The 17,114-nt window shown below is 47.1% G+C and overlaps 1 protein-coding gene across 2 annotated transcripts in view; it reads right to left on the bottom strand.

Annotated features, from left to right (window-relative positions):
* Positions 1-17,114, bottom strand: part of LOC111160275 (sterile alpha motif domain containing 4A) — a 203,288-nt gene that overhangs the window by 30,609 nt on the left and 155,565 nt on the right. The window contains exons 3-5 of one of the 2 annotated variants that reach the window (XM_022523215.1): positions 16,048-16,311; positions 4,881-4,990; positions 2,611-2,697 (exon numbers count right to left, since the gene is read on the bottom strand). In XM_022523215.1, the coding sequence (XP_022378923.1) occupies positions 2,611-2,697; positions 4,881-4,990; positions 16,048-16,311 (461 nt within the window). The remainder of the gene's footprint in view (positions 1-2,610; positions 2,698-4,880; positions 4,991-16,047; positions 16,312-17,114) is intronic. The other variant, XM_022523223.1, reaches the window with a different exon arrangement.

The raw sequence follows: 17,114 nt of genomic DNA, 5'->3' as shown, positions 1-17,114 counted from the left end.
CAGGGCAGCTCAGCCTCTGGCATTGTTTGGTCCCTCCATCTTCTGGTGCTCCTCAGGGTCTGTCCTCAGCTCTTACCACTCAACACACAATTCTGGGAAACCAACTAACATTTACACACAGATGAACCACAATGAGTCTTTCAAACCCTGTGGACTCCAGCGTTGTCCTTCTGGCCACTAACTTGCCTTTTGCACCACAGTGTCCCATTCGCACCTCAGACAATCTGTGGAGGTCCAGCTGACCTCCGCTTCTCCCGCCCTGGCAACTCCTCCTACTTTTTCTGTTTTCAAACGGCACAGCACCCAGGCCAATGCCTGGACTTCTGCTAAATGACCTCCCTTGTCCCTCTCCACCTTCACGCCCCCTGCCTTAGCTCAAGGGACCACCAAGGCTGGCTCTAGGCTCCTACTGGGTTCTCCAGCCCGTGCCGGCCCCTCCATGCTCTCCCTCCTCCTCCCCGCAGCAGAGTGCTTGGTTTTATCCCAGGAAGCATCTCCAACCAGCCTCGGCGATGGCGCCGATCACAGGGGATTGTGAGAGCACCGCAATGTCTGTGTGACACATCTGTGTCGCAACATGCATCCGAGCTCCGCAAAGGCAAGAAACACGTATTTCTGTATTACTCACGGTTAGTCTCTGGTTGGGTGGGGGTAAATCTAGTCCAAGGCAGCTGCCTAGTACGTATTCAGCGAGTGAGTGGAAGTGCTCTGGACCTAGAGCTTACCTGCAGCGACTACTGATTATGAACTAGCCACGGGCGGGGTCCCAGCTATCTCCTTAGAAATCTCTGGGTTCTATGTGAGGTAAGAATGCTGTAGGCAGGGGCCTGATGACAGCATTTCCAACAGCATAATCAGCTCGGGACATCTGGGAATGCCAGAGAAAGGGCTGGTGCGAGTCTGTGGGAGGAGATCTAAGTGGTAACACAGTAGGGACAGATCCCTCCCTCCAAGAGCAGGAGGGCCCTGGGGCCGAGAGGAGAGAGAACAGAGGCGAGGGCCAGAGTCCTCAGTGGATGCAGGATCCCTACCCCCAGGGCATCATTTCCTGAAGGGATGAGCACACAGGTGTCTGAGCTCAGATGTTCTGAGGCAAGGTCAACGCGTTGGTCTGATACACACACAAGCTTTCTTCCCCCAAGATGTCAAAATAAACTCCTTACTTCTTTTCTCTTGGCCATTAGCGGTCCTCAGACTTTGTGTGACTTTTGTCATCTTTTTAACAATTCCCATTCCAGTGAGCCTGGCAGAAGGTATTTTTGTGGAATTAATATTATTCAAGGTGTGAAATGGCAATGGGCTTTTCAAAGGCCAGACAGAAAGTGAGCGGCATGTCAGGCCACCTGTGCCACCTTGCTGCTCTTGTGTTTCCACACTGAGTCGGCCCAAGGCCACAGGGAGTAGAACAAACAGCGGTCCTGTCTCTGTCCCTCAGGTCGCTGTGTTTCCTCAGTGACAGCATTCCTGTGAGTTTCTGAGGGAAGCTCCAGAGATAAAGGGGGCTGATCCCTCTCTCGCCATAATACTCAGCTGTCTAGTCCTTAGGCAGAACACTTCCTGGGCTTTCTAACAGAGACAGAGAAAACTGGCTTTTTCATGGTAAACAACAAAATGGGTTATTATATTAAAGATGGCAACAATCACTCAGTCAGACAAACTGCTTGGTATATAAAACAGAATTAAGAATAACCTTGGGTTTAGTCAGATAGGTCGCTTGTCATCTGTGATTCACTTTAAGGACAGGCCTCTCAGTACGGACATGCATGTGAGTAGTCTCTCCCCGTCTATCTCTCCCAAGGCTTTCTAAGCCACCTTCCTTATAAAGTTACATATGCATATTCTGTAAGTATATGTTACTTTATATTTTATGAGATATGCATTCAGGATAACTTTATATATTCTATGTAAAATTATACACACACATCTTTGTAAATCAGTTAAAAAAAAACTCCCATTGCATTACAAAATTTTTACGTGCTCACAGACTTGTGTTAGCCCCACCAAGCTCCATACTTTCTTCCCTTCCAAAGGCACCCTGGGATTGCGAGAGGACATCACTACTCAGGCTGTGCAGGGAGCACGTGCCTACGGAGCTTCCAGCCCGCCAATCCCAACCACCTCCCAACAGCAGTGCTTGCACCAGAATTCCAGGTTGGGGCAGAGGCAACACAGGAATGAGTCTTGCTCTCTTTTGCACCTCAGATGAAATCATAAAGTCACCAAATCCCAAAAATGATACTGGTACAAGGGCGATGTCTGGATACAAAGATAGGAAGAGAACCTGTGTAGGCAGCAAACAAAAAGAGACAGTGGCAGCTGATAAGTGCTTATCAGCCCAGTGATTCCGATGCCTTCTATTGAAGCCAGAGTCTCCTAGAATGGCCAGTCACAGGCTGCCTGGACCCAGGGAGTAAGTACATGGCAGTGGTCAGGTTACACAGGAGTGTGGATAACCAGGAAACTTGACTTCAAAATCCTTTCATTCTTTTTCTGCCTTTGGTAAGGAAACGAGGTGAAAAACTCTGCAAGGTAGATCTACCCATGACACCTTCAGCCGAGACGTTTCCCATCATGGCGGCAGAGACACGCCCACCCCTGGTGGTCACTCACCCTTTCCAAAGACTTCAGGAGGTTTTGTCTTTCTTTGAGCTTCTGAATACTGATGACAATTTTGTGTCTTGCACCTTTGGTAACATTCTGTAATTAAATAAAAGTTACACTTAAAAACATATTTTTAAGAATCAGTTTAGAGACTCCTGGAGGCTAGTCAGTACTTCACTGTCTTCTTGAATCCTACATTTGTGGACTAGTAAATATCCATTTGTCTCTCTCTTCAGTCCCCTCAGTCACAAACCTCTCCTTACTAAATGTTCTAACTACATCTGGCTATACATTTGCCTGTGTCCTTTGGTTGTGACCTTTAGGAGAGAAAAGAGAGAGAAAACTAGAACAGCCAATTACCCACCCAGCATGAAATTTCTTGTCTTCAACGATCATTTTAAAGTTATACACTCTTCTCTGTATTTTGTCATTTCATTCCCACCCAAGGTTGCTTGAAGTTTCCAATCCCATACAGAGCTTCATTGTTTTCTCAAACCTTTCCTGGGTTTTCCCATCTCTGAAGTCTGGTAACGGTTCTCACCAGGTACCATACAACACAGGGTAATTTTTGGCAGTTTACAGGTCATCTTTGGTCTCCATAAGGAAAACAAGAATAGAAAAGAACCTAAAACTCTTGTTCAGTCATCACTTGAGCTAAATGAGGAGGATTCACAGTTAGAGTTGTGGATTTTGTCTTAACTGTGTACAGTGGTGAGCCCAAGGATTTAGTTCAGTGCTTGTTGATTAAAGATACAGCAAAGTTCCAAACAGGAAGTCCTTTCTTAAGTCAGGTCTCTAAGGCAAACTTCTGGTGACTTCTTCTTACACCTACTCATAGAATTCCTCTTACAGAAGGAAAAGATGGGAACACCAGAGGCATCTCCTTCAGAGATACTAACACTTGAGTGACAGCAGAACTCACTCTCTAAGATGAAGTGCTGAAGGCAGATTTCTCTTTAGCCTTGACTTCGGGTTCAAGTGAATTAAATTACTCTGCATGCCTCTGGCTTTGCCCTCTCTGTCAATTAGGTCTTGTTTTTTCTCAAGTCAAATAACTGAGGACTTAGATTTTTTTTTTCTTAACTCTGACCCAAACACCAAAAAATGCTCTTAGAAGTAGGTCTCATCAATCCCTGGGATTGATTAAGGAACAATCAAGATCCAAAAAGTGGTGGGAGAAGTGTTAGGAAGTTGAAATTAGTGCTTTTTCATTCTCCTAGAATGTACAGTGACTTTGGGGTCTGCCTTGCATCTCAATACTGGTATTCAGCCAGGCCTGCGGAGGTTAACCGAGGGTACCGAAGATGCAATGGGAAACCAGCATCTGCTGGGAGGTAGGAGTCGAGAGCAGTGCTGCCCCAAAGGGTACAATCTCCTCTTCCTGCAAAGGAAATATTAGCCTGTTCAGACATGTAATTCTTTTAAATCATTGCTCAAAAGAAACTGAGGTCAATTTGAAACATGCAAATGGCATTTTAAACAAGGGAAACAAAGATATCAGTCAGATTTATTTATTTGAGCACAGCATGGTAGGAAACATGGTCAGTTTTGGGGGGTCTGTTGACTGGCCTAGCCTTTGGCATCCAGACTTGGGCAAAGATGCCTGAGAAGGAAGGGGAAACTTTGTTCTTTTATGGCACTCAGAAGGGAAATGAAACCAGAGACCTGGGGTAATCCCATTCTCTGCGTCAGTCCCATGTTATTCAAGGTAGTTAGAAGAAAAAAAATGTTTGGCACCACTTACTCTGATCTCAACTATGTCCAATCTGAACATGTTCTTGGAAAAGTGTTGGGGAAGGTCTGAGGCATGACTTGGTGCTTCTAATTACTAACTACTAGAAGTTAGCTGATTTATTACCAGACTGGACAACAGACAACTGATCTGTCATAGTCCAAACAACCCCTTGTCCCACAGAGGGAGGGGGCAGGAAAAGCAAAGGCAGGGACCCAGAATCTTTGGGGCCTTGGTCAGATGTTCTTTCTAGGCCACTCTACCCTGAACTTAGAGCATGCACCCAGGTATTACCTTTTTCACACTCTTTCTCACTGAGCCTTATTTTCCTTCCAGTTACCTGCTGGTCCCCCACCTCCTACTGGATGCTGAAGATAAGAACTCAGCCTTACTCACCACATAATGTGGGCCAGCACCTGGTAGTTCCTAGAACAAGGCAAGCTACTGGGTGGGGATAGGTATGGGTCCGAACAAGGTCTGTCTTGAGCTGGAACTTCAGGTTCCATCTGGGGCAACTTCTCAGGGAATGGTCACCTGCAACCCTTACCTGAGCCTCCAGCTGGCACTCGGTAAGGGCCATCATTTCCTCGTAGGTCATCTGGGAGAAAAGCGCAGCGTACTTGTGCAGGCGGAGACTTTTTAACCAGGCTGGAACATCTGCAGGGCAAGATGCGCAAGAGATGGGGAGAGAAATTGAAAGGGAACAAGAAGAGATGACAAAAGATGTGGGAATAGAGAGAGGACAGGAGGGTGATGGTCAGAGGGGGAAAAAAGAAGAAAAAAACCCTTTATGTTACTACTTGTTCAATTCCATTTTGGTAACAAATTATGGACTTCGAAGTCTTGGTCTAGCCCTGACATTCCCACTGTCAGGCTCCCTTCTTCTACTTTAGACTAGGGGTTGCTACGTTGGGGTCCATAGGCTGCAGGGCATACAGGAATTCCCTAGAATTATATCCCAATTTGTGAATATAGGAGTAGTTTTCTGGACAGAGGTCATCCATAGCTTCCATAAGATCCTCAAAATGGTTCATGACCAAAAACATGACAAAAACCACTGCTTTGGCCAGACTATTTATTACTGATTTGGTAAGAGGTGACTTAGAATGTTAAAACTACATAGGATGAGGCTTCCTCTCCAAGATTTCCTTCTAGGTTCAGTGTAGCTCTCCATGTGTTCTTTCTGTCACTTCCACAGAAAAGAGCTCACCCAGGCAACTGTGAGAGTCCTTGGGTGGAGTTGCTGTCATTCTTAGCCTAATTTTTCTTCTGCCTTTCTCCGCCCCAGCGGGAATAAGGGCATCCTAGACTCCAAAACTATCACTCCAGTGTGTGTGTGTGTGCGCACGCGCGCACGCAGGGTCCATTTCTCCAGGCCATGGAATGTGTCTGGATGTGTCTCAGACCTTTTCCTTGAATATTAACCACAAATATACCAGGAGTGGAAAGGCCCCCAAATTGGCTAGATCATAGGATAATAGAATCTCCAAAGCATATCGGAAATAAGCCCACATTTTGGATTCTAGAGTTGGGAAAATTAAATAGTAACTGCATCAAAATCAATGAGAATTATCACCTTGCTAAGTTCAACCAAAACAAAGCACTCATCCCTGCTCTTTTAATTCAGAGTTTTTGAGCAAATAGGATCTTTGAGAATTCTCTAGAATCTCCTTCCTCCACCCTTCACTCATTTCACAGATGGCAAAGTTAAGTCATTGTCTAGGTCATGGAGCAGGTATGTGATGAAATGGGGCTAGAACCAGGCCTCCTGCCTCCTGGCTTTTTCCTGCCTTGTATCAACTTCTTGTGAGAGGAGGACCAAACAGTCTATCAGTGGTAGGGCTGGGGAAACAATGACATCAAAGTACTTTGAAATGTTAAAGCACTGGGTAAATGTTATTCACGTCTCCTATCAAGTATTATCCATTACTAACCATGTTGATCACAAGATGCTGTCTGCTGTGCCAAGTGCTTTATTCTGAGGCACTGACAAACACCCAGAATAAGTGGGAAACTTCCAATTTCCAATTTTTAAAGTAGTTAACTGGGATTGATGAAGAAAACTGGCCCACTCTGTAATCAGGCCCAGCCTCCCCGCAGAAACTGACCTAGGCTTATGGAATGTGGGTATTTGATATCTCCCAAAATTCAAAGATTACAAGGGGAGGGTAGGCCTGGTAAGGTTATATCTCACGATCTGCCGTAATGTGAAGGCTGAAGAAGGGGAACCTGTAGAGAAACAGAACTGGATATCCCCAATGCCTTTTGAAGAACAAACTCAGTCATCTTAGGCAAGAAATCAATTTGATTCTGTGCTTCTAGGCACTTCCTTCTACCATGACAAGCACAGAGTCCCTCTGGGACCATCAGGAACCACAAAGAGACAAGGCTTCCCCAGGCACATAGTACCAACTACTTAAGTCCTCCTTGACTCAAACTGTGGTTGCATAGATTCCAGGCCCTGCCAGCTCAGGTTCTGGTACTTTCCCTCCTGCGGCATCCTGGACCCATCTTACCAGACTTTATTCTCCACCATGTTTTTTTGTTGAAACAATGCTGATCGTTCTGTGGTGAGAGCAACAAATAACCACAGCTCCAGCTTTGGGGCCAGTGACTTGTCAACGCTTTGACATTAGGTTTCATGTTGGCTACTCACGTCTTTGAAAAGCCCCAAATTGCTGCTCAGAAAACTCAGTGATCATGATTCAGTAAAGTCTGAGTGACTGCATGGCACACTTGGGCACAATCTGTCACAGAGTACGGAGCATCTCATGGGCCAGACTTTTCACCGGTGCCCTAGTGTTTATCAGGCAAAAGCCACTCATGGTAAAACAGCATCCTGAGCTACTAAATCACATCAAAAGAGTGGGTATTTTACAAGCCAAGAGGGCAATATGGTGTTTTGAGAGTTGGGAACAGTAGGGTGCAAATCTTGACTCAGCAAGACTAGCACTCCAGTCAGTACTAGCTCCTTTCTACAAAAGATTTGGACAACTAGAATTCCTGTCAGAGGGTTGGAAGAGCCCGCCTCACCCATTTAGTGAAAATGTGGGCCAGAGGGAGTTGTCTTCCTACCAACTTCACAACATGGTGAGTTAGGCCTTCCGGAGAATTTATTTGTGTATATCTTCCTGGTAAGCACCCATTGGCCACTGTTCCCTGAGGCAGGCACATCTTGACTCTGCTTGTACAGCAAGTGTCTCCATGCCTTGCTTGGTGCTCCATGCTTAAAGAGCTCTCCTTCCTCAAACATGAAGAAAGAAGAGGAAATCCCAGTTCTTAAGAACACAGCCTACTAATCTTTCACCCCCTGCTTGGAGACAAGGCACCTTCTTTTGCCAGGGATTAAAACAAAACTCCATTAAAAGGGAAAAAAAACAGAGAGGTGAGCACCCGCACCATTCCATTCCTCCCAAGCCAGGAATTCCAATAATTTGGTTGCTAGATTCCGTTAAGATGCTACCCAGGATGAAGCCTAACTAAAAGTTCAGATCCTTTCCCATGGTCCAGGTGCCACAGGTGGATGCAAAGCTGAGAACCATCTCATATAACCTCAGACATTGTTTCTTCATTCTGAAGAGCTATGGCTATGGTTGAATGAAAAGACAAGTAGGGGTGTTTCTTGAAGGCACTGATACATGATTGGGGGCATGCATACCTCCTGGGCTCCCCCCTCTGGCTGGCACACAGCCATTTAGCCTCCACTGGGCTGCTTCTGTTGGACTTGTCAACAGAGGTCCCACACTAGAAAGTCACTCTCTTATGCAGTGTGAGAACGATTAAGATGCTTTTGCTATATGCTGGGTTGACTTCCTTGCCACATGTGAGCATCCTGATATTTGCCCACTCAACCCTTATTGAGTGTTTTCTATGGAGGCCAGGCATGTCCCTGCCATCAAAGAAATTTTAATCCAGAGAGAATGACTGACTCAAACAATACATTTATAACAGTTGTAGAACAAGTGCTAGGTCAACTCCAAGTTCTAGGTGGGCACAGAACAATGAGCATTTTGATTTCCCTTGGGGAGAGAGGGATAACTTCACAGTAGGAGCAGCCTGGAAATCACTGGGCAGACTACGGTGAGGAAGCCTCTCTGGAAGCAGGAACAGCATATTAGCAAAGCAAAGAGCCAAGAGAGCATTTGGGGCAGAGCAAACACTTGGGTGGGTGATAGAGAATGGCTAGTACAAGGTGGAGCACACAGGGTCTGATGATTGAGATCTGTAATGCTGAAACAAGGAGGGTAGACCTGGTCTTTGGTGATGAGGAACTGCTGAAATCTGAGCAACAGAGGCACAATCAGATGAGGATATTAGAAAGATGATGGCTGTCCATGTAAAGGCTGGACTGAAGGATGTGGGAATGGAGGCCAGGAGATGAACTGAAGCCCTGGGAGATGGCTTGGAAGGGCAGTGGCAAGGAATAGGATAAAAATGGGTAGTATCTGAAGATCAGGGAAGAATAGGGGAGCCACAGATTTGGGGTGACAAGGGAGAAATGATGAGCTCCACTTCATGTCAGCTGAGTATCACTGCCTTTGAGCCATCTAGGTGAAGAAGTCGACAGGACAAGATCTCTGAAGAGAGGTCTGAACGGGAGAACTTGTCAGCAGCATATGGTGGTGACTTTAAGCCATGGAAGTGGTGAGATCAGTCAGGGAAAGAGCATGGAGTGAGAACAGGTGTGAGCCAAGATAGAGCCTTGGGAGCATAGGGTATTTAGGGGAAGGGGTGAGAAGAGAAGCCCAGGAAGAAAACTGGGAGGACAAATCCGAGGAGTAGGTTCTGGGAGAAAGTATCGCCATTCATATGTGGATGGTGGGTCCCCAAGCACATTGTCCATCCTTCATGAAGCTCCTTCTAGATCTTGCTGCAGTCCACAGTGGTTTATCTCCACATGGCCATTTTTGGTAATAGCACTACACTCAATTTTTATACGCTCTACGTTTACTTGCTAGTCTTTACCAATGGGTTCAATTTCCAATTATGTTGGTTTCTATTTCCCTTTTAGAGTTTGGACAAACCAGCCACAGAGAAGCTTTGTGGCACGTACAACAGCTCACACAGAGGCTGGGGTCCAATTAGAACCCGAGTTGGCTTTTTTTCAAATGTTTGCTGCCAGAATGGCTGCGTATACCATTCAACGGGCCATGTGTCAACTGCCTCTCAAACAAAGAGGCTCCACAAGAATGAAAGATGGAACCAATACTGCAGAAGGGCCCAATATGGGAAGACTTGTAAGGGCAGGGAATAAGGTGCCACTGGAAGAGAGAAACATGAACAGCCTTGGTTTCCACAATAAGCCTCACCCGTGGTGGTCCTGGTACCTGCAGACAGGAGAGCAACTTCCATTCACCACAGAGAGCCAAGCTACTCTCAGACAACTCTCTCTCTCTCCCCAAGATACAAGTACATTCTTGGTCTTTGAGGGAGAGAAGAGGAAACCAGATGAGGGTAAGAAGAGATGTACTTTTCAGTGTTGAAGTGAGAGGGCAAAGATTCCTTTCAAAAACAAAGGAGAAGTCCAGGAATGGCATCAATATTATGGAAGCCTGTCTACTTTTGGCCAGAGTGGAAGGAGCAGCCCAATGCTGCTCCAGCCTCTGAGCAAAAGAAAGACATGCCTTGGTCTCTCGTTCTTGGGAGCTGAGAGTGCGCTCCTCAATCCGGGGAAACGTCTGCTATGGCCTCCAAGAAGGGCTCACATTGATGGGGAGCCTGTGTGGGTCTCAGAAGGAACAGTTTGAGTAAAATACCAACTTAGACCATTCAGTTACAAACACAGAGATTAAATTTCTCAATGTTTCCATGAGCTGTGACACTCCTAAGTGGTGTTCTACATGCAGCTTGCTTTGTGTCATTAAGTGGCAGCTGGGTTCCACGTGAAAAGCTGCCCTCCCCAAGCCTGCACAGTTCTTCAAGCACCACAGCTGAAGTCCCATGCTTGGTAAGGAATGGTGGTTAAAAGACTTCTCTATCTTTTAGAATTTGGGGGAATCCTGAAACTTTGCAAAGACAATGGGCCTCTGGCCTATCTGAGAAGAGGGGGCACAATCTGAGCCCATGAGTACCTACCCATGCAGGATATAGGCTGGCATTTGAGAATAAAGAAAGTGAAGGGAATTTACTAACTCTTGGCCTTCAAGTTAGATGAATTCAAGACAGCGTCTAGAAAGTCAACATTCAGAACATGGTGGCTTGTTCCCATGACAGCCATGCTGAGAAGAGTCCCGGCCACACTCCCAGCCCATCACTCACACCCTTACGACCCTCAGAAATGCTGGATTCACCACTTTTCTCACAAAGCTTTATCATAGGGTTCTTCATCTTAAAAAGGATCACACTTCTCAATAATTTTTCTAATCGCATTCTAAGATAGGCAGAGAAGTTCAAAGGTTTACATTTCAAAACCAACTTGAAACCCCAAACTGGCTACTTCAGAACAGGCAATGCATTTCCTTCACTGTGACTGAAAAAAAAAGTTTACTTCAGTTTCATTGAAGACTCCCTAGAAAAGGCAACCAAGCCTATATTCCCAGTCCCTGGTCCCCTCCACTCTTAACTGCTAGGTTTCTATCAAGGTAACTGGAGCCACAGGTCTTTCTTTTGAAACTGTATGATGTCTGAATACAAACAATGTAACAGTTTCCATTACCTCCATATTTTGAACACCACACATCGTAAGGCAACCCAGTCAATGTCCACTCCTGATGGTGAGGCTGAAGCTTGTGTCAAGAGAAACAGCCTCCGACCTCCATCCCTCTCCGGCTGACAGCTGTGACGAGAAAGTCATGGAGCTTGTCACTCTTAGGAGCCCAAATCTATGGGCCTTACTAGCCAGAAATCTGGAATGGAGTCTCCACACCAGCTTCCCCACAGGCAGTCAGAGTGCTAACCTGTGCAGGTGAGGAGAGAAGATGGAGCTTAGGGAAACCAGCCAGGGAAGAACATGGCACACTGAGGTCTGGCTGAGCTCCTCGGAGTGTCCTACTGGTTTCCAGACTCACCAGGCCCCACACTGGCCCGGGATCTGTTTCTTCTCCTATGTTCTCTTTGCTATAGAGGACACTGCGGGCTATCCAGCTGCCCTGGCAGGAACCTGGGCATCGTCCTAAATTCCTCCTGCTCCTGCGCAGTCTACTTTCAAGGGGACACATTCAATTCCGAGCTGTCTCAGTTCTCTCGCACAAAGACCATGTCCACACACTCCTTGGACTCCATTCTCACTGCTGCTTGCCTTGGTCCCACCTCTTTTTCCTCCTCCGTTACTAAACAGCCCCCACCTCTCAGCTGGTTTCCCAAACCAGAATCCCCTGCTCCTCCTCCCTTCCTATGGCCCCCTCCCCGACTTCCGCTAGGGTCCAATTTCTCAGGAGCAAAGGTAAGCAGGTCATTCTGCTACTAAATGCCCTTGACAGCTTCTATGAATGCCAAACTTTTTGCAAAGCCTGGCTTTCCCCTCTTCAGACTCCTTCCCATGTCCTTTGACCTTCAGGCTAGAGGAGATACTTGGTTGATCTGTCTCATCACCATGCTTTTCTTGCATCCTTTTCCCTCTGCACAGAATGGCCTTCCCTCACCTTATGTATTTGGCTAACATGTAATCAGGCTCCAAGACTCAGGTCCAGGCCTCTCCTCCTCAGGAACTTTCCTTGACGTCTCTCGACTTGGCATCAGGGCCCTCCTTGTTGCCTACCCTGACCCAAGGCAAGTCTCCAAAGACAAGACAATTTCATAGCTGTGCACCTGCGTCCAGTCCATGTTTGTTGCTCATGGGATGGGGACTCCCATGAGGCAGGTCCCATCTCTTTCTTCTCTTGTCTCCCCAGTAAACTAGTCCAAGCCTCTCTCAGCAGGTGCTTAAAAGCCAACTGACTTCATAAGAACTAAAATAAAACCTATGAACCAGTCTTTCTTCCCTTCTCTCTGCTTCCATAGAACACAGCCCCACCACCTGTTGACAGTGCTGGCCTTTTGAGAAGTCTTTGGATGTCATGTCTCTACATTATTTCTGAGAACATGATGCTGCTATGAGGGGTAGATGTGTTTCCCCAACCAACAGACTTCTGCTCGTCTAGGTTTCTCTTCCTTGCAGGAAATTAGGGGAATGTCTTTTTTCCTCCTCTGGGCCACCTGAAGGCTTTGCATGAGAGAAGAGGCAAGAGAGCCGAGGGAAAGGAGGGTATTATGATTGAGGAGCAACCTGGGAATCATGACTCTTTCCCCTGGATAAGTCACAGTGATGTTTCTGCCAACAACGAGGACAACTGAATTTAGAAACCCCAATCAGCATATCTGGGCCAACAATGTATAACCAGTAGCCTCCACGGGGCATGTTAAGGGGGAAACTCCTATTCCTGTTGTTTCCTACTTCTGTTCGTTACTTTCTCATCGAGCAGCCGATCCCACTCCTGCTTCAGCCTGAGATTAGTCTGAGATCCCTACCCGGAGGGACAGCCAATCTGGGCTTTGGAGCTGACTTACATCTTCAGGATGGTATTTACTATAAAAGGAAAAACAAAGCAAAGCAGGCAGATGATGTTACTCCTCTGAGAGTGCAAGCTGGTCTACTTGGGAGAGAACTTTGCGACGATCCCTGGCAGAGTGCTGACCCCAAAACAAAAAGAGGAGCGAGATCGATGTTCGTGAAAAATTCAAAAAAGAAGAGTACTGGGCTGTGAGCTTTATTTCACTCTCTTGAACCAAGAGGCCCATTCCTAAGGGACAATTCGTAGCCAGGCCTGGCCAGTTTGTCCAGATGAAAAGCAAGGAATAGATGAACACCGTGTTTCCACAAGGTATGCACAGCTGTTGGCAAGAAAGATGAATTCACACTAAATTAAGCTCAATTATGGCAACTTTTTATTCTTTCCCCAAGGTGCAGGGAGAGGGCTGACACGCATCCTCTGGAGATTTGGAACTCCTCCAAATTCAACTACAGATTCCTTGTTGTTTCTGTAAACCAGGCTTTTAAAAGAACTTTAGAAAAATAGCAACTTACTGATGGTGTCCTCAGGTAGACCAGAAAGTAGCCTAAAAGGGTTGATACTCCTGCCAAAAAACCTGGTTACACGGAAGAAGGGGATGTGGATCTGAAGGCAAGAGCTGGCTCTTTTTAGAAGCGCTTCGTTTGATTTCATATTTCATTTCTCAGAAAGTATGAATTAATTTGGAAACTTAAACCCATGTCTGCTCTCGGACTTGGGAATCAAATGAGAAACTCTTGGGCTGGGCCTGGTGAGGTCTGCTTCTTGGGCACTGTCCTGGGAGGCCACCCTGTACAGGCTTCGCTGACAGAGTTGCCTTCTTGAGAAGACATCTCCAGGCACCGCTGGGGGGCTGCCTTCAGCCCCCTACATTCTGGGAGGCTACTGTTTCAGGTGTGGATGTTTCTATGGTTTGACCTATCAGCTGAACTACAAACATACTTTTCCCATAAATACAACTCTTCATTGTTTCTCCTGCCTTCTTTCAAATATGTTTTGCCCTCTAATTTGCTACAGATTTTATATTTTGAATCCTGATCCAGTTCTTTGGGAAAAGGACAGTTTGCTAGGTCAGCAGAAGGTGGATGTATATAGGAAAGAGTCTTCTGTTTTACCTGGTCACCAAATCCCTTGGGCCTATAAAGAAAATCTTGGACGTAAGAGCTTATCTGTGTCACTTTCTGACTGAAGGATCTCTGAGGAGACAATTCTTATCAATTCTAAAGAAAAGAATAGAAGATGCTTACATAGGGGATATTCCCTGAACTTTGGAATATTTTGGCTTGTATTCTAAAACAGTAATAAGAAGTTTATTCGGGTTTTCTGTCATTATTCTTTTCTCACCTCAAAACAACAGCACATGATGAGCACACCTTTACCTACTTTGGGAGGATATTGAAGGTATACATTAAAGCTGAAAAAAAGAATGAATGAATGAATGTACAGAAGGAAGGAAGAAAGAAAAGTAAAAGGAAGAAAGGAAAGAAAGCAGACCTCTAATAACCAGACAGGACGAGCATTCCTCTCTGGGAGACGTCTGTATTCCAGAGAATGACCTTCCTGTAGGACCCTCCTTGCCCTTGAACACAAGGGCCAAGGCCTCCTTCCCACAGTCACTGATTAGAACCACACGTACACTTTCTTGGAAATGTGCTGCCCAGACACTCCACTTGGCCTGGGAAGAAGCTAGCCCAGAGGAACGGCTGGCCCTGCCTCCCCCGGTCCCTTGGGTACTTGGGGGGTCCCCATGACAGATGTCCTACAGGCTTACCTAAAACATAGCTGAGGCTCATCAGTTACCCATCACCTGGGGCTCAGCTACTAGAGCACAGAACCATATAGCATGAACTCAGAAATGAGTTTTGCTAGGTCTCCAAAATTATGACACATTCCCTCGAAAACTGTGAAAGAGAAAGAGGACACACATCCCCTCCATGCCAAAATGAGCCATTGTTTGTGCTGTCTGTTAAACACCTTTAAAGACCCACTTGTATCAGCGGAAGAAAGCACCAAGACACATCCCACTCACTCTGGGCACTCACCATGGGATGGGGGTGGCATGGGGAGCATACGGGCCTGCTGCTGAGGGAAAGGAATGTTCAAGGAAGGCACCAGGGAAGGAACTTCCGGCAGCTTTGTTCCCCTAATGGACAGGCTCCCTGCGTCAGCCTGGTGGTCTCACACAACTGGCCCCTGGGTGGTCATGGGTGTCTCTCTGTGCCATGCTTCCATGGCGGGGAAGGAACTTGGTGGAGAGACTCCTACATCAACACATCCTTCTTGAGGGAAAGGTTGGAGACAGCCAGTCCTCAGGACTCTGGATGCCAGCAAAGAGGGCCGCTCTCAGAGCCCCCTGCAGTATTGTACTCCCAGAAGCAAGGAAAATTACTGTTTCTCCATCTAAATTTGTTATTCCTGGGTCTCTGATGAGCATCTTTCCCCTAGGACTTCCCAGACTTTGAACAACTTGGCGTCTAAAAATACAAAACGCACGTATCCTCTTTGAACCTGTCGAGGGTAATGTGGCAATCTCTGTCTCCTGATGAGTAGCTTAAGAAGAGGCTAGACTTACAGGGCAATGTACAAACATTTATTTATGCTGCACGAGAAGGCCTTTATCATTGTATGCAAATCTGTTCTCAGGCTTAACACCCTGACATTGATTCTCAGTGGTACTGTGTTCACGTCCCTTAAACAGGTGCAGAGGAAAGGGTTTAAAAGTTTCTTTGCACATCAAAAGAAAAGGGAGAGAGAAAGGAAGCACGACCACCATTCTGCATTAGGAGAGACTTAAAAGAAAGAGCCTATGGTTTGTGTTGCTGAATTATTGACAGTTCCCTGGCCACGGCCAATGAGGTAGAAGGCTGGAGGAGCTCAGCGCCTTTCCAAACAGGACAGGCTGAGCAACGTACGTGCACAGGAGATCCTAGCAGTAGCGGTGACTCATTTAATTGCCTGCAAGTCACTGCATTTAAAAAAAAAAAAAGAGTGTTGACCTCTCCTGCTCTGGTTCCTGCTTCCCAGGTTTTGGCAAGATACCCTAGAAGGGGAATCGGAGCCCTTTCTGTCAGGGTGGACCCTGGAGCTCTGCAAGGGCTGGGTCAAGTGCACGAGCTTGGGGAGGGGGCTGGGCTCCTCTCTCGCTGACTACCTACCTCTCTTTTCACCCTTCTGACTCTAAATAAAGGGACAGATTCTGTTCCCAGTGGTTTCTCGTTCGTCACTCACCTTTCATACCACTACCTTCTTCTTGGAATGTGTTACGAGCAGTGTTCTGATCTTCTAAGTGTTCACTCCCACCACTTCCTGAAGAGGCTACACTGCTTTGTGGAGACAGGGGGGCATGATCGGATGGGAGGCACTGGGGTCCTCTAGCTCGTAAGTCCTCATGAGACATCCATCCGTGGCCTAGAGGCTGGTTTGGCACATTCATGGGTGGGGTAAGGGACACAGATCGTTTCAAAGGGCTGTGGTGTGCCTGGCCTGAGAGAACTGGAAAAAAAAAATAAAATGAAATAGGTTATTCCCCCCCCTTTAGCCTGGGCCACAGAGAACCCACAATACCTTTTAACCCTGAGAAATGACGCTAACTATCTGTGGTCCCCGCAGGCTGAATACAGGCCTGGCAGGGGCCTTCCCTTCAGGGGGTTCAAAGGGATTCGTCTGCACCTCTTGGTGGGTTGGGTTTCCCCAAAGAGGCTAAACCTACAGGCCCCGCCCATCTGGCCTTCACCTCTGTGGGTCCGGATCTGGTTTTCATTCTAATTCTAGAAATCAGGATCCGTGGCAGGAGGCCTATAAATCAGGTGAGGCTCGACAGCCTGGCAAAGTGGCCATGGGCCAAGAGTGAAGAGAACATGGGCTGGACATTTTCTTTCTTTCTTTTTTTTTGGAAACACACAGAACCCGACATTACCATGTCATTGGGGGTGGACTCCTTGAAGGGTAGGCAGGCTGGTCACCGTTTGGGATCTTGGCTGGGCTGGACGAGAAGGTAGACTAGGCCTGGCAGCCAGGAAGCAGGGAAGCCTCTCAGTTCTGGAGGGGTGCGGGCTCCTGGGGGGCCGCAGGGCGCACACGGACCTCAGGGTGTGTGCGGGACACGGGCAGCTGTGTGTGAAAGGGCTGATTCTTTCCCCGGGCTTCACAGGTTAATGCCAAACTTCACACTGACAACACTGCCAGGTAACAAGGCCTTCATTCAGAAGCCGGTGGGGCGCTCGCAGCGAGCTGGGGACGGTTTCCACCCGCGGGATCAACGCTTCCCCCCGGTGGGCCACATCTGCGCAGCCCCT

This window comes from Enhydra lutris, unplaced genomic scaffold (genome assembly GCF_002288905.1).
Source record: "Enhydra lutris kenyoni isolate GAN:26980312 unplaced genomic scaffold, ASM228890v2 scaffoldscaffold4, whole genome shotgun sequence".
In the NCBI taxonomy this organism is placed as follows: Eukaryota; Metazoa; Chordata; class Mammalia; order Carnivora; family Mustelidae; genus Enhydra; species Enhydra lutris.
The sequence above is the reverse complement of the archived record's forward strand: the minus strand, read 5'-3'. Positions and strand labels throughout refer to the sequence as shown.